This window comes from Brachionichthys hirsutus, chromosome 18 (genome assembly GCF_040956055.1).
Source record: "Brachionichthys hirsutus isolate HB-005 chromosome 18, CSIRO-AGI_Bhir_v1, whole genome shotgun sequence".
In the NCBI taxonomy this organism is placed as follows: Eukaryota; Metazoa; Chordata; class Actinopteri; order Lophiiformes; family Brachionichthyidae; genus Brachionichthys; species Brachionichthys hirsutus.
The window spans coordinates 10,052,411-10,077,666 of record NC_090914.1 but is presented as its reverse complement, the minus strand read 5'-3'; the positions used below and the strand labels follow the sequence as shown (position 1 = coordinate 10,077,666).

The 25,256-nt window shown below is 53.6% G+C and overlaps 3 protein-coding genes across 3 annotated transcripts; 2 read left to right on the top strand and 1 right to left on the bottom strand.

Moving 5' to 3' along the window:
- Window positions 1-1,760: 1,760 nt before the first annotated feature.
- Window positions 1,761-6,107, bottom strand: tmem62 (transmembrane protein 62). Its single transcript, XM_068751801.1, has 13 exons — window positions 5,919-6,107; window positions 5,621-5,732; window positions 5,384-5,521; window positions 5,016-5,061; window positions 4,566-4,707; window positions 4,267-4,391; window positions 4,065-4,187; window positions 3,844-3,999; window positions 3,598-3,757; window positions 3,326-3,524; window positions 3,155-3,250; window positions 2,920-3,038; window positions 1,761-2,842 (listed from the first exon to the last, which is right to left on the bottom strand). The coding sequence occupies exons 1-13, from the start codon at window positions 6,090-6,092 to the stop codon at window positions 2,528-2,530; spliced, it is 1,905 nt and encodes a 634-aa protein (XP_068607902.1). The 5' UTR covers window positions 6,093-6,107; the 3' UTR covers window positions 1,761-2,527.
- Window positions 6,108-8,937: 2,830 nt separating this feature from the next.
- ttbk2a (tau tubulin kinase 2a) lies at window positions 8,938-16,026 on the top strand. The gene is made up of 15 exons (XM_068751991.1): window positions 8,938-9,006; window positions 9,602-9,749; window positions 10,340-10,413; window positions 10,569-10,709; window positions 10,812-10,916; window positions 11,017-11,082; window positions 11,161-11,253; window positions 11,346-11,471; window positions 11,560-11,717; window positions 11,803-12,010; window positions 12,101-12,318; window positions 12,435-12,954; window positions 13,598-13,933; window positions 14,536-15,383; window positions 15,576-16,026. Exons 1-15 carry the CDS (start codon window positions 8,938-8,940, stop codon window positions 16,024-16,026), a joined length of 3,561 nt encoding a protein of 1,186 aa, XP_068608092.1.
- A 1,843-nt stretch (window positions 16,027-17,869) lies between these two features.
- cdan1 (codanin 1) lies at window positions 17,870-24,923 on the top strand. Its single transcript, XM_068751799.1, has 28 exons — window positions 17,870-17,947; window positions 18,410-19,083; window positions 19,157-19,357; window positions 19,520-19,710; window positions 20,040-20,156; window positions 20,244-20,322; window positions 20,411-20,531; window positions 20,601-20,710; window positions 20,781-20,870; window positions 20,962-21,037; window positions 21,110-21,291; window positions 21,374-21,494; window positions 21,578-21,721; window positions 21,808-21,974; window positions 22,083-22,164; window positions 22,226-22,315; window positions 22,404-22,458; window positions 22,545-22,681; window positions 22,756-22,859; window positions 22,936-23,082; window positions 23,187-23,250; window positions 23,343-23,421; window positions 23,507-23,727; window positions 23,812-23,919; window positions 23,993-24,056; window positions 24,140-24,345; window positions 24,421-24,528; window positions 24,616-24,923. The coding sequence occupies exons 1-28, from the start codon at window positions 17,870-17,872 to the stop codon at window positions 24,748-24,750; spliced, it is 3,951 nt and encodes a 1,316-aa protein (XP_068607900.1). The 3' UTR covers window positions 24,751-24,923.
- The last annotated feature ends 333 nt before the right edge of the window (window positions 24,924-25,256 follow it).

Here is a 25,256-nt window from a genome sequence, read left to right as displayed (position 1 = left end):
CACGTCAGACGGGTTCAGGATGAATGTCAGGCGGCATTACCGCCGCTAATCCAGCCCCGTTTCCTGAGGAGGCCTGCCCCCCCTCCCCCCCGCAGCTCTGTTGATCCTCTTTGTGGCACCGATCCCTGCGTGGACGCAGAACTGCGTGGAAAACTTCCCCCACAACAACGCCGTCGACCCCCGCAGCCCCGGATACTCACCGTGCCCGTCGGCCCGCGGCGGTGCCTGCACGCATCCCCGGCGTGGCCTCACGCCGCGCCGCCGACCTCGCTCTCCGGCCCGGTTTCGATCTGCAAGACGCTCCGTTGCAGCTTTTCACACCGCGATTGCACAAAAAAAACAAAAAAACTCGCACCGCCAATCCTACGCGGGTCCGCCGCCGGAGTCTCCGGTTGTCTTGTGACAGCCCCCCCGCCAGCAAACAGCTCCATGAGCACGCCCACTTCCAAGCCCATATAAGGTGTTCCTCCGACATGGAAGGAAGAGGCCCGGAGCAGGCTCTCAGAGCATGCGGGAAATTCCGACACGCGGGGGGGGGGGGGGCGCAGCAAGGAGGGGCCTTACAGCCGGAAGCAATATTATTCAACCTCCAGTGAAAGTGAGTTAGAGTTGAGCAACAAAAGCAATCACACAGGGGCAGCCTCAATAGATCAATAGAGCAGATAGCAAAGGTTATCACTGGGTGCGACGTCAGTGATGGGCGGGGTCGGGTGAAGCTAACGCGTTAGCAACAACGCTTCATCACGGCTAGCTCTATTGACAAACGGCGTTAACCGGAGAGTACTTACGTTAAAGCGCGTCCCTCCACGGTTCACCGGTCTTCATGCCCCCCCCGGTTTTTCCGCTGACGGGGTGCTATGGTAACGGCTACCCACCGAACTTTCATTAGTTGAAATTCCTCAACCAACGCGTCGCCTCGCAGCTCCCCCGGCGTTCGGCTCCGGTCTGCGGGGCCCTGCTCGCCTTCACAAGCATGCTGTTCGGTTCCGATGCAAATGCGGATACGGTTACTTATTGAACATGTTTGATAGCTGGAGAATTAATGAACAGAGTCTCTCCCCCCCCCTCACGTACACACACTGTGTAACGTTAGCCCAAGCTGCACGTAGAAAGAGCTCCGTCGGTCAAGATAGTACCCGTCCACGTCACGCAGAGATCGTTAGACTGACTCGCGTTGGCGTCCAAATCATTCATAGAAATGTCAGTTTATTATGTATTTTTGTGCAAGAAAACCGCAACGACTGGACGGCTGGAGTCGGATGTGACCGTTATTGATGAATATTTGTGATTAGAAAGGTAGGGAATAAAAATAATGCGATGCTAACTGAGCCCGACCAAGCGAGCCTCAAATCGAAGACGGAAAAGCATAACAGACACTCCTCTCGCTTTCCCCAACCAAGAATTGATCTTTGGTTGTCTCGCTGTGACCTAAAGGTCTGACGCCCCTATTTACATATGCAAATCATATGTAAATGACCCCTGCTCCTGAGACTCTATCGAATTATATGAGATAGATCAGGTTCTCAAGTATCGACAACGAACCGTTCTCTCGATATTTCGTTTTTGAAATTTGCCGATAGAAATTAATGGGTTTGGGACATTTCTGGTTTTATCCCACAAGTGGCCACAAGAGGGCGCACGGGGCCGCTTCGGCGAGCGTCACAAGTTTACAATCAGCATGAATATGCACACAATGTGTCTCACCAACTTGTAACTTGGCACACTTATAGATGACACACACACACACACACACATATATATATATATATAGGACTAAAAAGTTGCGTATGTAGCTACTTAAACATACAAACTATATATATTATATCTGGAGAGATAATAAAATAACTGCTTAGCTGGTAGCCATCTTGATTGTTACAGTTAATACTGTCCCCTCCAACAAAATGAGTCTTGGACACATTTTTATTCCTTGTTGTTCCTGTGCTATTCTGTACCGGCGGGCCAGCTCTAATATTAATTTTTGGTCGGGCGTGGTCTTAATTAAAACGTACATTTCTAGTCTTGGAATCTGATTGAATAATTAATAATTCATTGTAATCTCACAGCACTGATCCAGATGTGAACTAACCCGAACCCTAATCCATCGGTGGCGACACGGCTGCACCAGATTTACTAAGGAAGACGTCGCTTTGTATTTTAAGTGGTTTCAGTGAAGTCTCTTCAAAGTTCCAGATGAAATGTTGAGACCGCGCTGAGACGGAAGGCACGTTCTGTGCTAGGAAATGTTCACACTGACGTTCTCTCCAACCACAAACGTCTTCGAAGGCCCAAACGATATGTTCACAAAAACAACGTGTTGACAGCAATAAAAGATCCAAGCTGTTCTGTTGTACACTGCTTTGTAATAACATGCATATTAAGTAAACAACGCTATCTAGAAACGGGACAGTGAAGCTGCTCAGAGTGGGGCGGGGTCGGGGGGCGGGGCGTTGAGGCTTCAGGGTGGAAATAGACAGCAAAATGCATCAGTCAGGTTTGAGGGAACGGTGACGCCTCAGCGCGATTACTGTCAGGAAGGAGCGACGCTCTTGCTGTTGTCACGGATGTGAGGGAGGGGGCAAGTCCAGGCGCGGTAGACCAATAGCAGGCCGAGCCCGAGAGCCCAGGTGCGGACAGGTGACAGGAAGAAGGCGGTGGAGCCGTAGGTCTTCAGCAGGAAGTAGCAGGAGTGCGCCTGCCAGGTGAGCAGCAGCAGCATGAAGAGGTGAACCGTCAGCCAGCGGCAGCCCGGCCGCAGCAAGTGGGATCGGAAAGTGTTGCCACGGCAACGGTGGTGAAGGCTCCAGCACAGATAAGAGGTGAGAGGTATGTTGAAGAAGAGGAGCTGCGAATATGAAGAGAGGAGGAAGGGGCAGGAATGCATAAATGCTGCAGGACTGAAGTAGCGTCGCGTGTTCTTACTTGGATGACGCCAACAACGTAGGTCAGACTGCCTTCCAGGAAGTGCCCGTCGATAAAGACTCCGAAGGCGAAGCAGGCGCCGCTGTGTCCGTCGATCATCTCTCCTACGAACCAGGGACCTGAGGAGAAGCGCAGGAGTCACTCCGACAGGAGGGTTAGGGTTAGCATTAGCTGGAGCTTCACATGATTTCATGTGTAAATGACAGAAGAGGAGGAAGAAGAGGAGGCGGCCCACCTAAGGCCGTGCACAGGTTGAAGAGCAACAGGGAGTAGAAGAAAGCATCCATAGAGCTGACCAGATGGAGCGACATGAACGCCTGCGAGGACAACCCTGAGGAAATAATGCCAGCGTGAGTTTGTGATATGTAGAATCAGAGATTCGATGACGCTGATGGGCGGAGCTCACCCCTCCGTGTGGGAACGGGCAGGAACCGGAAGGCCAACAGCACCCCCACGTTTAGCAGCACCGTGAACACGAAGGCCACCCGGCCCAGGACGTAGTGGTCCGTGAGGAGGATGAAGGACTGAGCGAAACCGAAGCCGGGAGACAGGTCGTCCTCCAGGGCGAAGTGCTGCTCCCGCTCCGACGACCGGCCAGCCGAGTCCTGAGTCAGAGGGGGGGGGGGGGGGGTCAAGTCTAACGGAGCCTCAAAGACCTGGCGGTGCAGCCGGACTGACCTCCACTTTCACTCTGATGGCGTGCAGCCCGGTGAGGTAGCGGGACGGGTCCCACTGGAGGACATAGAGAGGACCTCCAGCGTGGCGCCCTTTTCCCAGAGCCCCCCCGTCGACGCTCACGTGCACCGCAGTGATGGGAGCTCCCGAGAAGGCCAGGATCCTGTCCAGAACCAGGACACAGAGGTTCCGACAGTGACGAACACGGGCGACGCCATCGAGCCAACAGGCGCACAAAGAGAAACAAACCTGACGTGTGTCGATCTGCGGATCCGGCCCAGCGGCTCCACTCCAGGGTGGAGGTACTGCGCCTCCTTGGGGTTGGTGATGAGCACTGCAGGCCACTGCTCGAAGCTCAGGTCAGCGAAACTGAGCAGGTCGTGGTCAAAGGCGAGGACCCTGTACCTGCACACAGGCGTGAGACAGACTCATAGAGACATGGACGCGCTCCGATGGCGTCGTCTCCGTACCTTCGGTTGTCCATCCAGTCGCCCAGCTCCAGCTCCAGGGCGCCGCGTGGATGTCGGCTGTGCAGGACGGGCATCAGGCCGCCCAGCGTGTGCAGGTGGCCACACAGATATGCGACAGAGGACCTAAAACGGTCAGAGGAAACCGTGTCCTCCTCCGTCGCTAGCCTCAACGCAAACACATTTTAGCTCAGGGGCTTCTTACCGCATCAGGTCCCGGAGTCCCGGAGCCGGAGAGACGACGGTGGAGGTGGTGTAGTGGCCAAACCAGATCGACTGGTTGCTCTTCAGACTCTCAACTCTGAACGTGTCCAGCAGGTCCATCTGAGCCTGACGAGGAGAGACAACGCAGCAGCGACGTCGTTCTAATCCTGAAAACCTACGAGCCGCATGCGTTTTATAACCGCTCATTCTTCTTCTTCAGGTGTTTTGGCAGAATGCTGCGTCTTTTAATCCAAGTGTAAAAATAAAATAAAATAATAGAATCCGTTTTAATGGCCGTACCTGATTAAGAATGCCAAAGAAGTTGTAGGGCCTCTTGGGTCCTGGAGTCAGAGTCGCGTCGGCACAAATGAACGAGTAGTTGCCGAAAGCAGTTCTGTGAACGTAGTGGAAAGAACCAACCTTCTGGTTCGCCGAGTATTTCCTGGGGGGGGATGACATCATCATTAGAGAGGATGACGTCATCGTTAGAGAGGATGACGTCATCGTTAGAGAGGAGGGGAGCTGGTAAATGAGCTAAAAGCTAAAGTAAAACTAGCGCTAATGCTAATTCCGGTGCTGCTTTCGGGGCTTTCTCTCGGTCTCCCTGCTCTGCTCTGATTGGTCCATTCACGTCAAGTTATTTTTGGAAGACCCTCAAAAGAACGAGTCGTTCATTTCGTCTTATTAAACAGGATCTCTTTCTGTTTTCTTCAGACTCCGGGTGTTTCGTATCGATGGCTTCATACTGACCGGAAGTAATTGTTGATGCTGTCCAGCGACATGATGTTGAAAGCATCTGTCAGAAGGAAGGAAATAACAGTCAGATTGATAAGAACAAACTATCCCTGCTGCTCCAACGAGACGCAGAATGTCTGTCGATCAGATTCCCTGTGGAGCGAATCCGGGAATCTGATGTTCTCATGTTACAGGAGAATACTATTGGAAGCCGCTAACAGATAAACCGACAGGACGCCGCGGTCAAACAGCAGCAAAGATAACGATCCAGGAGCTGCCATTTTGTTCTTCCTTACAAAGATACCTTCTTTCACAGCGACCCAACGACAGAAGAAGAAACGCCGCTGCACTTCCCATCTGGCAAACCTCTCGGGACCTCTCACCGTGATTTCCTCGAATGTCGATCCAGCGCGTGCGCTCCATCACGCGGGACCGCTTCAGGACGTTGTGGTAGGCCTGCCACTCCACCTCGTGCTGGAGGGAGCCCACCTTGTTCTGCGTTTTAGCGTCGGTCAGGTCCCCTGGGGAGGGAAACACGGAGAAACCCGTAACCGGATTGGTGGCGACCAACACGGTTCAAAGGTCGCGTTATAATCAGGAACGGTGAAGTATTACAGTACCTGTCGCGAGTACGAGAGCCGGTTGGATCACTTCCACCGTGTCGGTGCAGAACCTCTCAAAGTCAGGAACGCGTCTCGGGTCGTGAAACCGGCTGATGTGGATGTCGGACACCTTGAAACAGACAAAGAGATGAAAGCCTGATCGCTGACCCCGCTCCAGGGGTCACTGACCTCTCTCTGTCAATCAGCCCCCTCTCTCAACACATACCGGTACGTGCTATAGCTAACGAGACAGGAACCCCCCCAACACACACACACACACACACACACACACACACACACACACACACACACGCACCTGTATAAACCAGAATACGTTGTTCAACTCTCCACCGGGGAAAGGTGGGTCGCTCTCCTTCGTTCCGCCTCCATCCGCCGGGTGCCAGGCAGTGTCATAGCTCTCCAGCACCCAGGAGGTGATGCACGCCAGAACCAGCCCGAGGATAACCAGCGCAGCGAACAGCTTCAGCATCCTCCCGGAGAGGGGCGAGCTGCCGTCTGTCCCGGACAGAGAAAGGGCTAGCAGCTACGGGCACGGAACACACGGGCTAGCTACGAGCACGGACAGCCGATTAGCTACATGGCTAACGTCTCACACTCGGACCGTCTCTGTCACTGCCATCGCGGCCACTGGCGACGCATCGATGAGCGGCTCCGTCCGCCTGGGAGGAGCCGGGGAGGGGGGGGCGAGTAGGACGGAGCGGGTCCGCTAGCAGCTAGCAGCTAGCAAGCTAACAGCTCCCAACACATTGACAGGTTGGATTGGGGAACGTCACCGTCACGTGACAGGAAGTGTGCAGCGAATCAGCTGATGGTTTTCTTCTTCTTCGGTTTCGTCTTCTTCTTCTTCTCCCTATTTAAATTACAATTTATTCTTAACTGAGCCTGCTTTATTTTTAGATTATTTTGTCATTCCATCCAATATGTTGTACCTTTTTAATTAACAAAGACTATATTAGTACACATATGTAATATATATATATATATATATTCTGTATGTAATTATAACATTCGTAGTATGTTTGAGGTTGTTGTTGTTGTTTGTCATTGATTTTAAAGTAAATAAAGTTTCAACAACACACATGTTCGGGCTAAAGTTCCAGCAGCGCCGTCTTCTGAAGCGGAGGTTTATGACGCAGAAGGCTTCTGGATTTATTTACAAAAAACCAAAAATGTTCTCCGTGGTTGACTTCAAACAATAAACAAAAGAAAATGTTTCACCAGCCAGCTGTCCTCACTTCTTAATTATAGGAGCATGATGGCCTGATTAGGAGTTAAATCATCAATAATCCTAATAAATAGTAATAATACAATATACAATCTGGAACTAAAGCTAGAATCATCATCATTAGTTATACCATGAATGTAGTATATTGGCTCCTACAACACAGCTGCTGAATGTCGCCCTCGCGCGGTCTAAATGTGTATTTTGTACCCGATTTAACAAACTACATTTGACACGACTAACATCAAACGAGACGAGCTTCATTCGACAACATGTCGGTTTGGACATATATCAATATTTGACGAATTATGATCGATTAAAACAGTAAAACGCTCGTTTGGTGATTGTCCTCTGGCGCGCGCATCGAGCGCCTATGCGTGAATGAGCTTTAAAGGTCCACTTCGCGCGCTCCCGCGCTGTTGCGAGGGGCGATCGAATCGTGTCCGCGCGCGCAGCAAAAGCTGCTGATCGTAATCGAAGCGTCGCGTCACGGATCCGCAGGCAGCGACATTTACGCAGAGGTGACAGGCGGACCGAGAGATTCACCGCCGCGCTCCGACATATTCCTCCGCCGCCTGCTCATCCTTCAATGGGCGGGTCGCCCTCGATTGGATCCAGCCCCCCAGCCCCCCAGACGTCCAGGATTTTGTGTAACCAGGTTTAAGAATCGAGTCCAGCCACGCGAGGTAAGGATCCAGAAACTGGAGGCCGTGTTTGCGCCTCCGTCCATGACGGCCCGTCTCCTCCTCCGGCGGCGGCGGCGGCTGGAGCGCGTCGGTTATCTTGCGCGTCGTCACGAGTTTAACCTCCAACATGTCACAGAGGATGAGGCGGCGTGGCCTTCCGTGGACGCGCCTGCGTAAATCTGCTGTGGTAACCAACGCGCTATGCAACAAGCTCTCCATGGCAAAGCGCGGAGTCCGTCTCCTGCAGGAGGAGAGGGGGCTTCCTCTACTGCAATATTTGTTATAATTTGTAATTAAGATGATACTAAGTACTCCTAATAAGACACCGAGGCAATATTTTACATGTAAACTCACTATTCTGGAATAAAATGTGATGTCATAAGTAAGTCAGAACGCATGAGACAGTGAGAGTGAGACTAATCAGAATCAGAAGTAGTTTATTGCCATTATCAGTGAGGGTTCACAGACTAAGAATGTTTCTCGGTGAAGTCGTGCTACATGTAACAGTAATGACAAAATACAAAAAAAATACTAGTACAGACACATCACAAAACAGCAGCATCGGGAGTGGATACACAGATGTGTATTAGCAGCAGTAAAACTAGCATAATCACGCAGTGCAAATGGAACAGTGCGTCGCGTCCCATTATTTGACATGCAGGGAGGGGATTCCGGGTCTTTCCAGGTCTTGATGCTGCAGGAAGCCGTGAAGTCCATCAGACAGCGGATGAGACGGACTCGGCAGCATCATCACCAGAATACGAGGCGGGAGGCAGCGTTAACGTTTCCTCTGCAGCGCTAAAGTTTCCTCTGCAGCGTTAAAGTTTCCTCTGCAGCGTTAAAGTTTCCTCTGCAGCGCTAAAGTTTCCTCTGCAGCGTTAAAGTTTCCTCTGCAGCTTTAAAGTTTCCTCTGCAGCGTTAAAGTTTCCTCTGCAGCGTTAAAGTTTCCTCTGCAGCGTTAAAGTTTCCTCTGCAGCTTTAAAGTTTCCTCTGCAGCGTTAAAGTTTCCTCTGCAGCGTTAAAGTTTTCCTCTGCAGTGTTAAAGTTTCCTCTGTAGCTTTAAAGTTTCCTCTGCAGCGTTAAAGTTTCCTCTGTAGCTTTAAAGTTTCCTCTGCAGCGTTAAAGTTTCCTCTGCAGCTCTAAAGTTTCCTCTGCTGCTTTAAAGTTTTCCTCTGCTCCTCACAGACCGTTTTCATGCCTTTCACCAAAATGATTTTGAAGTGACAACAACCCGGGGTCTACAAATCAACCCTTGAACCCATTTGGGTCGACTCATTAGTCTTGTATCTCAGTGTTTTCTTTTTTTTTAGGGTTCTTGATCCAGGCCCAGATGTCCAGCCCGGCCTGAGCCTGCTGGTGGAGCGGGTGGGAAGCAGAGAATAAAGCGTCCCTGGTTCCAAGTCGGGATGAGTGGAGGGGTGGAGCAAGCCGACATCCTGAGCGTGCTCGCTCTGGTCAAGGAGCGATGGAAAGTGGTGAGTGCTGCTCCGCGACAGAAGCCGGCGCACGTGAAGGAGCGAGCGCTCCACAGAGCTCCAGAGCCGCTGTGCAGCTGCCTCTCTTCCTCACCTGTGGACAGTCTGTCCCAGGTAGGACTGCGGCAGTATGGGACATCTAAAAATAGCCTGCATGTTATTTATATTTATACCAGTGCAGTGTTCCATGGGCAGCAGCAGCATTGACATTATTCCTGACCGGAAGCCTGGCGCCTCCTCCTCTCTTACATAAGAACCCTGCAGCTAATCCAATGACTTGAGCGGCGTGTGTGTGTGTGTGTGTGCGTGTGTGTGTGTGTGTGCGTGTGTGTGTGTGTGTGTGTGTGTGTGTAGGGCATGTGGTGAATCAGAGCTGCTTAAATAATACAAATAATTGTAACACAAAGTTCAACATGTGCAAAAAAAAAAAAACATGTTCCCATTTATTCCTGAAGTCATAATGAAATATTTGATGGTCACTCCTGGCCTGAGGTAATCCAGCCAATCAGAGTCCATCTCCAACTCCCTTTGAAGCCCAGGTGTGTCTCACCTGGAGCACTTTTTTTTCTTATGACGTTTCATCATCTCCCTCCAGACGAAGAAGATCGGAGGAGGCGGTTTCGGGGAGATCTACGAGGCGGTGGACCTTTTGACGCGGATCAACGTGGCTCTGAAGGTGGAGTCGGCCCAGCAACCCAAACAGGTGCTGAAGATGGAGGTGGCGGTGCTCAAGAAGCTGCAGGGTGAGTGGAAAAGCCACTCGGTGGATCTGCTCACATTGTCTGGAACTGATTGATCCTTCCTGCACTATTGATTGAGACAGTGTCTTCGGAGAAGGGACTTTTTTTTCTTGCCACTAATTTCTAAAACATGGGAAGTGATAAATAAAGTCCGCTTTATTAGTGGTTTATAATAATGATGAAAGCAGATATGGATCATGTGACATTTGAAAGCTAAATCTGATCCAGGGTTCACTTCCCGATGCAAAACAAAATAACCCTCCTTTCCTTTCCTTCTGTGTTTCGGGTGGGGGTGGGGGAGGGGGGGGCGTCGTGCCGTTCTGTCCATCCCCTCATCTTCTCCTTCCTGCCTTTGCTCCGTCTCCTTGGAGAGGAAAATCAATGGGCTGGGATCATATTTGCTGCTAATGGCTGCGGCCTGGGGCCTCATGGCTCTTGTGTTTCCTGGCGGGGGGGGGGGTGTAACCGGACACCATACATAGACCATATATCGACCACCGGCGGCTCACACCGGACTGGATTTGGTCACAGGAAATACGGGGCGTGTCTTGTATTGACGCTGATGAGCTAACCCTGAACCCTGTTGTTCTCAGGCAAAGACCACGTGTGTCGCTTTGTGGGATGCGGCCGCAACGACCGGTTTAACTACGTCGTGATGGAGCTGCAGGTCGGTCAACAACGCCGGGGGCTTCATGGACTCACACACACACACACACACACTCACACACACACACCTGTCCTTGTAGCCAAACACGAGCGAGTATTACCATGACCGTATGTCGGCCAGCTAGCTTAGCTATAATTTGCTATGTCTGCTCTCAGGGTCGCAACTTGGCTGATCTGAGGAGGAGCATGACCCGGGGAACCTTCAGCATCAGCACCACCCTCCGCCTCAGCCGGCAGATCCTGGAGGCCATCGAGAGCATCCACTCCGTCGGCTTCCTGCACCGCGACATCAAACCGGTGAGTCCGAGGAGGCGGACGGCGTTTCCACAACGATTATCTTCACTCATAAGCTGCGTTTCATTTTTCTTTTTTACCTTTCCCCTCGTCTTTCTGACCCAGTCTAATTTCGCGATGGGCCGCTTCCCCAGTACTTGCCGGACCTGCTACATGCTGGACTTCGGTTTAGCTCGCCAGTTCACCAACTCCTGCCAAGAGGTCCGACCCGTAAGTGTCGTCCGGACAGTGGGGCGGAGTCGGGCTCTTTGGTCCCGCCTTGGGAGCGCTGTGTGAAAAGTGATCCTGAAATCTGTCTTGAATGTCTCAGCCACGTCCGGTCGCCGGGTTCAGAGGGACGGTCCGCTACGCGTCTGTCAACGCCCACAAGAATAAGGTCGGAATCGCCTGCGCCGCCGCTTCACCGTTATCGCTCAAGTATTCCGATTAACTCCGCCCTGGTGTGACCCTGCAGGAGATGGGTCGTCATGACGACTTGTGGTCTCTCTTCTACATGCTGGTGGAGTTTCTGGTCGGTCAGCTGCCCTGGAGGAAAATCAAGGACAAAGTAAGTCTTTTGTGCTTCCGGGATGCCGTCCAGGTAGGTGGGTGGGGGGGGGGGGTGATGAGGTTGTGACGAGCGTCTCTGTTCGGTTACAGGAACACGTGGGGAAGCTGAAGGAGTCCTATAACCATCACCTGATGCTCAAACACCTGCCGGCGGAGTTCGGCGTGTTTCTGGAGCACGTCTCTGGCCTGGACTACTTCACCAAGCCCGACTACCAGGTGGCGGCGCTTTGGGTTCAGTCTTCCTGGTGGACGCGTGCCGAGGCTCGCCGTGTTTCACGCTGCGTCTTTTTGTGTGTCTCTGCAGCTGCTGATGTCGGTGTTCGACAACAGCATGAAGACCTACAACGTGGTGGAGAACGACCCGTACGACTGGGAGCGGACCAGCGCAGACGGCACACTGACGATCAGCGCCGCCGCCACGACGCCGCAGCATCACACCCGCCTCACGCCAGCGCACATGGGGTATGTTTGATCGGGGCGCTTATTCCAGGACCGAACGCACTTCTGCCTGTTTGCGCGCAGCGACTGTCTCTGGTTGTCGCTGCAGAATGGCGAACGCCTCCGTCGTCCCCGGCGACCTGCTGAGGGAGAACACGGACGAGGTCCTGCAGGACGAGCAGCTCAGCGACGGGGAGAATGATCCCGCTCCGGAGCGCATGCCGGTTTCTCCGCTGCACCCGCACCGCAACCAGGAGTCTGACGTTTGGGAGGAGCTGGACCGCAACCGTAACCACGTCAGAACGGCGGCGTGGAAGGTCGTGCAGCTCGCTGGCCCCTCAGAGACGTGATGCTCCGGTTGAAATGTTGAAATGCATCGCCCTCACCGATGAAACTGGTTTCCACAGGCCGCGACGGAGGAGGAACACAGCAACGACCGGGGGAACCAGCAGAGCCCCCGTACCGGGCCGACGCCGGGCTCCCCACGCAAGCTGCCATCCGAGCGGGCGGCCGCAGACCGGGACGGCCCCCTGCTGAGGAAACTCCGCAGCATCCACGGCTTCGACCTGGAGAAAAGGCCGGGCGTGGAGTCCAAAGCCATTCCGGAGCGCTTCCCGGAGCCCAGGTCTGTCTTCAAGGAGCCAAATCCCCGACGGGGAAATCATGTGTGTCTTTTCCCTCTGAGTTGCTGACTCGCGTCCGCCTCGCGTCCATCTCGCGTCCGTCTTGTGTCCGTCTCAGCTCAGCTCAGCAGCAGCTCGGACCTCAGGAGGTGGAGGCTGAAGGGACCGCCGTCGACCCGGCGCCCAACGCTGCAGAGGACCGTGAAACGCTCTGGCATTACGACAAGGAGCCGCGGCCTGGTACCGGTTCCCCTAAACCGGCATCCTTTGGATCTCAGGAGCACGGCGAGGGGGCCATCAGCAGCGGGGGTTTCGTGGCCCTCAATCTGAGCTCGGGGAGGCAGGACAATGACTCAAGGGAATGGGTCATGTTGGAGCGGCCCAGCGGCTCTCCGGGAGCCATGGTTACCAGCAGCCCCTCCGAGGAGGTGGAGAAACCGGAGGTGCTCCGAGCCGGGTCTCCAGGATGGGACAAGGGCGGCCCGAGCTCTGCCAAAACCAACCAGGAAAGCACAGCTTCCTCTAAGGGGAGCCTGAAGGGGGGCAAGCTGGAGCTCAGCGTGGGTCCTGCTGGCGCTCTGCCGCCTGTCACTCCAAGCAGCCCAGCTGAGGCCCTGGCTGAGGGGGTGCTCACTCAGGTAAGGACCCCCCCAACACTGATAGTTCCAGCTAAGCTGCATCGCACTCTTTCTTCGCTTCGCTGATTTGCTAGTTTTATGCTTCGTGTCAGATCACAGCATGAAGGGAGAAACAAGCATGTCTTCTGACTTCAGGCGTTTTGAAATACGTTGCATTTGTCCCTGACGATATTTATGTTTGTTTGGTTTATTTTGCTCCTTTTGCTGCATTTCTTTCTTCCTCCATTCAGCCCGAGTCAAACCGAGTCCTGCCCGGTCTAAGAAACGGGGACTCGTCTCAGGAGGACGGGGACGCTCTTAGTCACGGCTCGTTGTAACGCACATTCCTGACGGAGGCGTGTATCGGCCGGTTCTTTATTTAACTCGCAGTGTGACCTTTCTGCTCGCATGTCGTGCTGCAGCCGTTTGTCCGTCTGTCCGTCCGTCTGTTCGCAAGATAACTCGAAACCTTCCGGACGTATCTGGAGTAGATTTTTAGGGAATGTTGGGAATGTCTCCAGGAACAGATGATTACATTTTGGTGCCGATGCAGAAGACGACGTTCTGGTTTTTGTGGGTTTTTGATCCCCGTCGGTACCACCTACTTGCCCGACCTCCGTCTCACCCCCGCCCCCCCCCCACTCCTCTCCTTCCCGTCTCTTAGCTCCCCACCTTTCCTCCGTCCCTGCCTGAGGAGGTCGAGATCCGGACGTCCAGCCCCATCCCTGTGCGTTCTCCCAGCCCTCACACCCTCCTGGCCACTCTGTCGGACCCGCTGCACCAGCACCAGCCGGCGGCCATGAGGCGTAGCCAGTCTGCCGAACAGCAGCAGCGCCGCCCCTCCTCTTCCTCCTCCTGCCACGCCTCCTTACCGCTACCGCTAAACCCTGTCCCAAGCACCCGGCCGCCCGGCCGCAGGAAGCTGCCGGCCATCCCGGCGGGTGCCGCCAACACCAAGTTTCCCTCCGTCATACGCATCACGCGAGCCCAGCTCCAGCAGGTGACGACCCCACGGGGGTCCCGTTAAACCCCCCCCCCCCCCTTCAGCCCCAGCAGCCGCCATCGCTTGCGTTGCTCCGTTTGGCTTCTTCTTCGTTTGCGTTTCGTGTCGCTGTCGGCTCTCGTGATCTGAATAGTCTGATTGTGGCATGTGTGTTTCGGAATGTGGAGTCATGACGACAGGTCGCATGCTCTCTTTTGTTTCAGATTGTCTTTGTCCTCTCTGTCTTTGTCTTCCTCTCTCTCTCCCTGTATTTGTTCCTCACCCTCTCTTCGCTGAAGCCCCCTGCGAAGTGAGCGCTTCCTGTCCTACTTGCTGGTTTAGAACTCACAGCTTGACTGACACTGCCATAGCAGTCTTGTGTGTTGCGCTCTGACACTGGTAGCTATGGGATCGCATGCTGTTGATGAACTAATCACCATTTATTATCCCACGTTCTATAATCCCTCTCCTGTCACTGCATCCAGCTCTTGCTGCGGGACGACAACATGCTGTAGTCCCGCAGCAACAAGCCTTTGACAACTATTATTCCCATTTTTTTAGTTGTTGTTTTTTATCTTTTTACTGACACGCCTTGTCTTCTCTTTCGTCCCTCCCCTCAGTTGACAGCGCGGCGTCCGTCCGGGTTGTCGTCCCAGTCTGGATCTGACAGCGTTCTGCTGGAGAGACGTGCTGAAGCTGAAGCTCAGCAGGTCCAGGAGCAGACTGCAGACTTCAGCTCCCGCCAGGACCATCTCCCCGACCGTCCCGGGATGCCCTCGGACCCCCTGGCAGAGACGCCAGTCAATGAGAACAAACCTCAAAGTCCTGTGCCAAGCCGTGTGTCCTCACCTCATTCTCCATGTCCGCTGTCCTCTCCTCGCAGCCCTGATTTTATCAATGTCCTCCCTTCCCCGCCTGCTGACGGGCGAGTGCACGCCAACCTGAAAGACCCGGACAGGGATTTTGGACGTCCTCCCATTGCCACAGAGCCTCAGCCAAGTGAAGAGGAGAACAGGAACCAGACTCCTGCCTCCCCCTCCCCCTCCCCGACGGCACAAAGCCGTAGACAAAGCCGCATCCCTGTCCTGGACACCTCCAGTCTGCTGGACCTCCCTCCTCCTGGTTCTGCTAAGGAGAAGCTCCTGCAGAAGAAAGCCAGTCAAGGCCCGGCCCCCTCCCCCACCGCTTCACCATCCCTCTCCGATAGGCGCGGCCCCATGATGGCCTCCCTGGACCCACTGTCCTCCGCTTCCGACCGCTCCCAGGACGAGGACTCTCTCATGGGTTCTCGCTCCGACCGCCAGGGGGACGACGCTCCTTCTCTCTCCTCCTCCTCCAGTCCTCTGTCCCGCAAGAGCAGGATCCCTCGACCCGTCCAGGCAGCCTCATCCGCGGAGCAGCTGGCTGCGCAGTTCGTGCCACGCCCCCCTCCTGGCAGGTCACCATGTCGCCCGATGTTGGAGAGCAGGTAAGAACAATTACAGTTCTCCATCAGAACGGCGAGTTAAACGTAGACTCGGATCGCCCAACTTCCCTATTAAATATAGATTAAAAAAAATATGGAAAAATCCTTGCCTATAGTCTGAACCCGTTAATGACCGTATAAACTCATAACGAGGAAAGGTTAACGTCAAATTGATTGATTTCTGCGCCCTTGTAGGCTGAAACGTTACCGCGTACGAGCCAGCAGCACCGGTGACTCGGACCTCCTGTCCTGCCTCGCTCAGCTGATGCAGGGGGGTTCCCGAGGTTCCCCCCTCCATCACCGCTCCCCAGCCCAGCACGAGGGATCCCGGATGGGCATCTGCAGCCTGACGAACTCCCCTCACCACCACCGCAGCTCAAGCGTATCCCCTCGCAGCTCCTCGTCCCCGCAGCGCTCCGTCAGCTCCTCGCCCTCCCGCCACGAATACCGCGGCGGTGGGGCAGGGGGTCTCCTGGGTCGCAGTCACTCACCTCCCAGCTTCTCCGGCTCGCCGCCTTCCCGCCGGTTCTACCCCCACCACCCGGAGACGTTCTGCGGCCGCCAGGCCCGCACGAGTCCTTTCCACCTGGCCAGGGGGAAAGGGTGTGGCCGAGAAGGGAAGTGCTTGAGCAAGCTGAACAGATAGTTCCCCACCAGGCGGCGCTGCCGGAGGACGGGAAGATTCAAGTTATGGTCAGGATGAAATCCTGAGTCTTCTTGCAGAGATAGAAAAACATCCACTTTCTCTCGTTCCGCCTTCATTCACACGCCCAGCTTTTAAAGGGGGATGCTGCTCATTTTGTAGCAGCACGGTGGCACAGCGGGTAGCGCGGTTGCCTCACAGCAAGACGGTCAGAGGTTCACATCTGACTTGCGGCCTCGCCGTGAGCAGTTTTCCTGGTTTTTCCGGGTTCTTCCCACCACTAAAAAATATGCAACGTAGGTCCAGGTCGTCATTGAAAAAGAGAATTCATTCTAAATTAACTTACCTGGTTAAATAAACCACGTTTCTCGGACGTATTCAGTCTTCATTGAAGACTAAAATGTTATTTTTGGACCTGTGTCTGAGATGTTATTGAACTGTAAATATCAGTCTCATGCTTCCAGAAGGTTCTGTTCCTCCTGAGCTGGAGAAAAAGTATTTTCAAATAGCAACACCGAGGAGTCAGAGTATTTAACATCCTGTCCTCCCCCCACCTCTGCTTGTAAGATACTGTAAAATGTCCCCAGCGTCCTCCCACCCATGCGTGACTGCTGAGTAAACGGGGACCGCAGGACTGCAGCTCATCGTGCAGACAGACGGGTTCAGCCAGTCAGTCGCCTTCATGTCTCTTTTCTGCCCCTCAGTCTGTAGCGAGAGATGATTGAGCCGTGTCTGTCCATCAGGACCAACCTTCACTCCCGCCTGAAGAACGGCGCTCACAACTGTGACGCGGTGTTCAAGTCACGGAGAGACAAATATCTGGGTATTCGAAGAGTTGTAATTAAGAAAAAGACACACAATTATGAGGAAAAACCTTTTTTTTAAGGAAAGCCTAAGGAATATTTGATCAGAAACCATCAAAATATACTGATGTGGTGTTAATGTGCCAAAACCACAAAGTAGTAGCGTGACTTTTTCTTAATTCCAACTTTATTCTCATGTTATAAATTGTGACTTTCGAATCATAATCTGTTTTTCTTTTCCTGATGTGACACTAATTCTCTGTCATGCTGGCAGACTAGAATTGAGTTGCATTGGCTGTTGCCCGATTGTTGACAGGATGCAGTATTTAAAACAATTTCTAAGTGTCGCCAGCAATCAGTCTTTGAAATCTCCCTTTTAAGAAACTCCAGGGTCAGTTCAGATGTTGAATATATACATATACACACCTGTATAATACTAAAATAAAACAGTTATTTGTAAAGCCATAATGTCCATAATCATAGAAAGGTGTCTCGTAGGAGCTTGCAGGTGAAGTGTCCAGATACCCGACAGAGCAATCGCAGTCGCTTTATTTTGAAAGACCATGGTGAAAACTAAAGCTCTCCCTACCCTACTCATGGCATAACATCAGATTACTCGTTAATAATTTATGAATAGTTGACAGGAATTATTTATTGTGACATTTGCTCATTATTTTGTTTTGAACATTTTAATGGTTAATATTTTTGTGTTGTGCATCCTATTTTGAATTGTACAGAAAGAATGTAGCGAGTGGGAGCTTTGCATTGTGTATATAACTGTACTTATTTGTTAATTCTATTATTTGTATCATATCAATGCCTTGTACAGTGTCTTCTTTATTTATTATTTATTATTTTGTATTTTATAAACTGGTTATAAATAAAATACTCATTTCGCGTACAGATAAAACTTGGTGAAAACATTGTTTTAGAGATAAATAAAACGTCACATGAAAGAACGGCCTACGTCATTACGCGCCTGCGTGCTCTCAGGCCGCGCCCACTTCCTCTTAGTCCTTAAACTGCGCAACTCCAGGCCAGAAATGGCGGCTCTTTTGGAATCTGTCTTGTTGAAGAAAACGGATATTTATGCGGTCTTGAACTGGCTGAAGAATGTTGAGGTTGGTCTGAAATGATTGACAGAAACGAGGACGAGACGTCTTGTATGCGTCCGTTGCTATGGAGACCGTTTAAAGGAATGACATAGCTCATGACGGATTGTAAACAAACTTTTAGCCGGGGAGCTAGTTAGCGAGGTTAGCTCCAGCAGAGGTGCTACGTTGTCTATTCTTCTGGGAGTCCAGAGAACATTTAGCTTCTAAACTGATCATAACGTTGTAGTTACGTTTTAAACAGGGCCACTTAAAAAAAAAAAAAAATTACAATCGAAATGGGCTGCTTTAGCACATTGTTGGCTAGCTTCACTACAGAAATGCTGGCAGCTCTTCGGCTGACTGTTTACCTGCCTATCTAGCTGCGTGTTGTTCATTAATTATGGGCTGCACAGCTTCAGTGTTTCCGTTTCAGCTGCACACATGTTGTGTTTGTCCCAGTTAATAATCCCAGACCTCTGTCTCCAACAGGGGGGTGACAGCCGGGCGTTCAGTGAACCCGAGGTGCCTGTCCGCAAACAAGAATTTGTCCCATTTCTTTTAAACTTTTTGAGAGAGCAGAGTAGCCAAGCGCTAACCAATGGCCCCGCCACGCCGGCTAAGACCCCCAGCCGCCCCAGACCTGCAGCACAGACCCCGGGCTTCACTGATAAGAGGGGCTGCAGGCCCGCTCGTGGTGGGAGTGGCTCTCGGAGCGCCACCCGTGTGCAGCTTTTTTCTCCTGCCTCCGCTGTGTCACCTGGAAGTGATTGGGATACTTCGAGTCAATCCAGCGTGTTCAGCAGCCCACCCTTTATCACAGCATTGAGCCCCGCCTCCAGACCTGCAGGCTCCGAGGGGCGCTCTGGCCAAAGGTTCAGTCTGGGAGACTACATCGTCTCTCCTCCTGATCCCCAGCCCAGCCAAAACGTCCAGTCCCAGAAGGCCCGGAGGAGGAGCGGGGGCAGCACGTTAGTGCCGGGGCAAGGGCGCCGCGGAGGACATCACGGTGAAGAGACTGGACGTTGGGAGAATGCCGGAAAGAGGTCCGGTAGAGGAGGATGTGGCAGGATAACCGAGCAGGCCTCGCCTCCGTCTGTGGAACAGCTCAACTTGGGCAACTTGGAAGAATTTCCTCCTGTTGGATCTTCAGCTGTTTCATCTGCGTGAGTCCACCAGTAGATCGATCAATCAATCAATCAATAACTCCTTCCTTCCATCTAACGGCTTTTCCTCCAGGCCATCAAAACCATCAAGACGAATAAACCCGACCCCAGTCGGTGCAGAGCGGCCCCACTCCACGCCAAAGACGTGCTTCACCGCCACCCCTTTCAGTACCCATTCTCCTCCCACGTCTGCTGTGGAGGCGCAGGAGGTGCCAGGAGCGGCAGGGTGTGCCGCGCGTCTGCAGGAGGAGAGGGAGCTACTGAAGAGGGAGAAGTGAGTATTCAGAGGTCTCTCCTCACAGTGACATTTTGGATCTTGTCATGAGAAAAATCAAATAAAAAGCAACTTGCACAATCACTAAAGGAGTGGATGGGACAGAAATGCGACCTGACTTGTTGACGGTAATAATTAGAGATGCTTTTTGAACATTTTAAGGACAAAGCGTGCCCAACGGATCGGCTCGCCTCTGCCTTCGACGTCTGACCCTCGCACCCCCACGAAATCAGGGGCTGGGACGGGATCTAAGGCTACACCGGACCTGCACACCCCCCCTCCAGAACCTACCAGCGTCACCTTCTCTTTTGAGCTCGACCTCCTGGCAGAGCTGTACTGTACCTGCATTTCTGGTAACTGACCACCGGGCGGCATTCATCTTTTCATGTTTTAATCGTTTGGTCACTCCTCTTCCTGGCCGCTTTGTCCGTCACCGGGTCGTGCTGGAGCCCGTCCCAGCAGTCAACGGGCGAGAGACACGGGAAGGCCTCAAGTCGGATTCGAACCCATGACCTTCTTGCTGTGAGGCAGCAGCGCTAACCACTGAGCCACTGCGCAGCTGAAATGTTCATATAAAAATAAAGAAATTAGCAAAGCAGATCAGAATGAAACTACTGGTTTGGAGTCTGGAGAAAGAAGTGATTTTCCAAATATAAAAAGACGAGTTTGTCGTGTCTTTCAGAAAATCTGGTGCCGAATATTTTCCTGGAGCTTTTCTTCGTGATGCAGCTGCTGACTTCTCGCTCGCCGCACACTCATGATGACGACGATCCGGGACGTCTGTGTGCACGGCATTCAGGTGTGGAAGTAGTTTTTATGTCACTTAAAAAAAAAAAAAAAACTACAAATCGAAGTGCAGCTCGGGTCGTCTTGTTCGTACTTTCAGACGTTCTGGAGAGATGCTTCTTGAGACGAGTACACAATTGTGTGTATTTCGCAGTGCGGGTCCTGGAGAGTCAGTTTCAGTGAGTTGTCTTGTCTCTTCGTCCGATGAAGGATGAATATCTCGTCCTCGCTCTGGGTAATGTGATCCTCGCGGTGTGATTCTGGCAGGTTGGTCGCTCATTTGGATAAATGCACCCTTCGTCTGCTGGCAGAGAACGAGAGGGTGGCGTCTTTCTCTCCGGCCCTCGGGGACCGTCTGACCCGGGCCCTGGAGAGAAGCACAGCGACGGTACGGTGTCCCTGTCCGGTGCGACGCAGCTACAGGTTATATATTTTAACTCTCCCCTTGCTGCTCCAGCTCGCCCCTTCAGTTCCCACCTTCATCCACTCAGTCCCGTTCCAGCCGGCGACTGACAACCGCTCCAACTTCAGCAGCGACAAGGCCTTCCACACCTTCAAGAAGCAGAGGTACGGCCCGGTCCCATCCCAATCCCAATCCCATCCCAATCACGGTTACATCAAATTTAGTTTTTCTCAGAGACGTTTTCTACGAGGTGTTACGAGAATGGGAGGACTTTCATCAAGAGCCGGGGTGGAGCTTCGATGCTGCTCTGGGGAGCAGAATAAGGCAAAACATAAAAGATTTCTATTTTCTTAAATCGTGGTTTATTCCAAAATGTAATCTATCAACCAATCAGACGTCTGCGTCTTGTGTTTAGCGGAATGATGAGTCAGCTGACGTCTGCAGGAAGCCACTCCCACTTCGCTCGCCTGTTCCTGAAGCAGCTCGTTCAGGTTGGCGCTCATTCATAAAAACGCTTCCTGGTCGAGGATGATTCCACGTCATTCATAACCGCGTTGTTTTAGATGTGTAAAGGCCCCCCCCCCGACGCTGACCTGCTCGGCATCCTGGGAGCCGACAGCCTGGGGCGCCTAAAGCGCCTGGAGGAGCGTCTCATTCGGCCCCGGGGGGTCACCGGGCCCTGCCCCCCTCCGTCTTTCCCCGGTCACCAGGAGTTTTTCAGGGACCTCATACAGACGGCGAGCTGGTAATCGCGTGCTCGGTTGGAGCAGCCGGTCCAACCCGGTTCTTTCTGGTGTCTTAACGCCCCCCCCCCCCCCATCTTTCAGCTGCCAGTTGAACCAGCACCTCCAGGACAGCCTTTGTCAGCAGCTCCTCCAGCTGGAAGAGGTGTCCATCCTGAGTCCCCCAGCCCCCATTGAGGAGGGAGACGGAGACCTGGAGCAGCAGGTATAAGGGGGACATTTGTCTTCTTGCTGCTGGACGTCCTGCTCACGACGACATGAACGCGTGTCTCTCCGACGCCTCCTCAGGACGAGGTGCAGCGGTTCACCTCCGTGCTGCTCCTCGCTCGTCTCCTGGCCAAGTTCCTGGGATTGATTGCCTTCCTGCCGTATCAGACGTCCGCGAGGCCGTCCCGGGAGATACAGGAAGCGGCGGTCGCTCTGCGCAGTAAGGTGAGAGACGTGAACGGGACGCGCACCCGGTGCGGTTTAACACGGAGCCACCAGTGGCTCAGACGTTTGGGCCGTTGTTCCCTCAGAGCGCTCCCGTTCTGGATGTTTGTGCTCTGTTGAGCGACAGCGTGAGGAGGGGGCGGAGCATCCTGACCGTGCCGTGGATGGTGGAGTTCCTCTCCATGCTGGACGCCGTCGGCCCTCTGCTGCCGTGCTACCGGACAGCGCTGGGCACGCTGCTGCTTCTGTACAGGTCGGTGGATCAGATGAAGGACGCAGCGCGGCGGAGCGCTCCGCTGCATTTTCAGCGTTTGTGACTTTTAGGAAGATATTTTAAATCTTCCTTATCGATGTTTTGCAGGAGGATGCTTCTGGGCCGGGGTGGAGAGATGTGCTACCTCAACAAACTTCTGTTGGTGTCTGTGCTGGGCTGGCTTTTCCAGGTGAGACGCGACGTCTGGAGATTCTTTGTTGTTTATTTAATAGAACGTTCATCTCGTGCAGATCCCAGCGATGCCCGACGATGTCTTCTTCACCAGCGAGTTCACCAAGGTGGCCCGGCTGGAGGACGGAACTCCGGCTGCTGCAGGCCTGGTGAGGTGGAGCGTTTAACGTTTAGCGCTTAGCGCCTGTCCATTTAAAATCATCACACCTTATTGTGTTCTTCTCCTTTTCTTCACAGGACGGCATTCCTCTGGTGGATCAGCAGCTTCTCTACACCTGCTGTCCGTTTCTCGGTCGGTGGATTACGCCTTTGTGACGGGACGTCCCGCTCGCTGGTCCCTCGTCCAGAGCGATAACTCGGATGCTCTCGTCCATCCAGGTGAATTCCGGAAGCTCCTGGCCGCCTTCGTGTCTGGAAGCGCCGGCAAGAACGGCGGCGCCATTCGCAAGATCACCCCGACTTCCGCTGAGCTCAGGGACACGCCGGCCACCAACAGGTCGCAGCAGAAACTGCAGGTCAGCCGGGAGAACCTACATTTACGTGATTGTGTGTGTGTATATATCTAAATCACGGCGCCTGATTGCAACAGGTGGACCTGGAGCAGGCCTTCTTTCACAACCAGCCCCCGTCGCTGCGCCGCACCGTGGAGTTCGTCGCAGAGAGAGTCGGATCCAACGCCGTCAAGCACATGAAGTTAGTGCCGCTGGGGGGGGGACCTCAGAGAGGGTCCGGTCTGACGGGGCGGGGTCGTGTCCGTCGCCTCCTTCAGGGCCACGTTGGTGAGTGAGTTGGTGGAGCGAGGAGAGAAGATGCTGAGGAGCGGTCTGGAGTCCAAGTCCAGCGTTTCCCAGCTGAGCGACTCCATCTGTGCTCAGCTGTGTGTCGCCGGCCTGGAGGCCCTGGAGAAAGCCTCCAGGTGCGTTCCAGATGCACGCCGCGTGTGCGTGTGCGTGTGCGTGTGCGTAATAAGCATGTTCTAAATACGCCGGCTTCTCCCCTTTGACGCGGACCCGTTGCCAGGTTCTGCTGCGAGAAGAGTCCCGACGCCGTCCGGGTCTTGCTCCCTGGCGAGACTTCTCCTGCCGTAAGTCCAGAGTCGCCACAGGAGGAATGAGATGATGTCAAACCACAAAGGTCCGATGAGCTCCTGCTGTCTTTGTGTTCCGGACGCTGCAGGTTCTGACCACGGCTGAAAACATCACGAAACGCCTGGCGACAGAGAAAGCCTGCGGCTGGCTGGCGGCTAACGTCACCGGTGAAGATCCGGTCTGGATGTGTTTCGTCCTTTTCTCTTGAGTCACCTTGAGTCTGATTCCTCGCCGTTGCTCCCCCCCCCCCAGCCCTAATCAGACGAGAATGGAAGAGCCGGTGCGAGCGTGTGATGAAGGCAGCGGGAAGCGCAGCGGCTTCGGACTCTGGGAATGCGGAGGATCCCGTTGTGGAACCGGAGCGGCCCAACACTCCCAGGAGGAAGCAGGGGAGCGAGCGGGCGGCGGCGTGCTGCCCCCCGCGCTGCAGCCACGGAGCTCCTCTGCCCTCGGACGTCCTCATCGAGATGAAGGCGAGCCAGCACGAAGCCCGGAGGTTTCCCTTCCTGCCGAATGTCGATACACGAACGCCCGTCTGGAATCTTCTCGTCACGCAGGAGTTGCTGAGCGTCGCCGTCGGTCCCAGGACTGGGGAGGAGCTTCCGTCTGGCTCCCGGATCAAATCGCTGCTGCAGAGGGCGAGAGAGATGCTCACCTGCAGAAAGGTACTCCAGCTGCACGGACCGGAGTCGATGCTCAGCCGTGTTGCGGCGCTAACCCCGCCCCTCGTCTCTTTAGTTCTCCACCGCCGTGTCGGAGCAGATGCTGCTGAACGCCACCGTCCTGCTGGCGTGCAAACTGGGTAAGCACGTCCTTTGAGACGCGTTTAAACACGGACGCCTTCGTTCAGGATGCGAGCTCACGGTCAGGTCGGGGCGTGTTCAGTGTCTGCAGATCTGCCGCTGCGCCCGCCGTCGGGCTGCGATGGAGGCGACGGGGCCGTGGAGGGTTCGGGGGCGGAGCCTCCGGTCAGGGCGCTGCTGGAGCAGCTCGCTGAGCTGTGGGAAGGAGACTGGAGTTCCTCCGCCCCGCTCCACCTGCTCTTCACGCCGCTGAGCGTCGCAGCGGTGCTGAAGGCCGGCGACCCGGAGGTACGTCCACCGCTGCTAGATCTACTCGTAACTGCTCGTCTTTATCCTTTTCTTCCTGTTTTACCGCCATTACAGTGGAACAACTACCTGTTTCTGGTGAGACGGCTGGTCGACAGAGGGATCCTGAGCAAGGAACAAGTCGCATCTCATTGGAAGAAGCTGACTAACTTGGCGTTGCAAGCGGTGAGGCTTCACTCGGGGGCGCGTTCCTCCTGAACCGTTTCGTTCGCCTGTGCTTAAACTATCATTATTATCTGTTGCTCCTTTCAGAAGCTGATGGAACATTTCCAGCTGCAGTCTCAGAGCCTTTCTCCTCCCTCTCCTCTGGATGAACTTCAGAGCTGCATGGTCTCACCGCAGACGGTAGAGGGGGCGCCACATGACGGAATCCCACAGCGTCTGTGAAAGGAAGCGTTTGACTCTTTATCTGAAAATGAATAACATCTAACTATAAAGTGTAGTTTTATATCTAAGGAGAAACTCACCGAGAGCGATTGTGTGTTTGTTATTGTTCATGTTGAACAACGCTTTTAAAGCGAAAATGTTTTACGTTATAAAGTTTGAAATATAATAAAGATTTTGGAGTATTCTGGATTTGTCGGCCTTTTAGGGAAACGTGGCGGGGCTCAGGATGTGATGTATTAAAACACAATCCCAGTTTAAGACCGGGGGAGATTTAAATAAAAACAGAGAGATGGGAGTTTCCTTTATTCCCTCGTCCGTCGAGCACAAAGTAAATATGGAATCCTACTACGGCGAAGGTATGACCCGCCCGACTGCGCTTCTGATTGGTCGGATCTGGTAAAGTGCGACGTTCGTTGTCCTGATCGTAACAGCCAATCAGAGGAGAGGAGGGGCGGGGTCCTGGCGTCATCATAGTAGGATTTATAAAATCGCTTTTGGAGACCTCT

What these genes read in the sequence shown, in the direction of transcription:
- cdan1 (XM_068751799.1), top strand. Translation starts at nt 17,870, where the DNA reads ATGGCGGCTCTTTTGGAATCTGTCTTGTTGAAGAAAACGGATATTTAT. An exon ending in CGGTCGCTCTGCGCAGTAAG is followed by an intron (nt 21,722 to 21,807) that starts GTGAGAGACGTG and finishes TTGTTCCCTCAG; the next exon opens with AGCGCTCCCGTTCTGGATGT. An exon ending in TGCTGGGCTGGCTTTTCCAG is followed by an intron (nt 22,165 to 22,225) that starts GTGAGACGCGAC and finishes CATCTCGTGCAG; the next exon opens with ATCCCAGCGATGCCCGACGA.
- ttbk2a (XM_068751991.1), top strand. Translation starts at nt 8,938, where the DNA reads ATGAGTGGAGGGGTGGAGCAAGCCGACATCCTGAGCGTGCTCGCTCTG. An exon ending in GGAGGAAAATCAAGGACAAA is followed by an intron (nt 11,254 to 11,345) that starts GTAAGTCTTTTG and finishes GTTCGGTTACAG; the next exon opens with GAACACGTGGGGAAGCTGAA. An exon ending in CGCGAGCCCAGCTCCAGCAG is followed by an intron (nt 13,934 to 14,535) that starts GTGACGACCCCA and finishes CCCTCCCCTCAG; the next exon opens with TTGACAGCGCGGCGTCCGTC.
- tmem62 (XM_068751801.1), bottom strand. Translation starts at nt 6,092, where the DNA reads ATGCTGAAGCTGTTCGCTGCGCTGGTTATCCTCGGGCTGGTTCTGGCG. An exon ending in ACGTATTCTGGTTTATACAG is followed by an intron (nt 5,733 to 5,918) that starts GTGCGTGTGTGT and finishes GTCTGTTTCAAG; the next exon opens with GTGTCCGACATCCACATCAG. An exon ending in CGCAGATCGACACACGTCAG is followed by an intron (nt 3,758 to 3,843) that starts GTTTGTTTCTCT and finishes GGTTCTGGACAG; the next exon opens with GATCCTGGCCTTCTCGGGAG.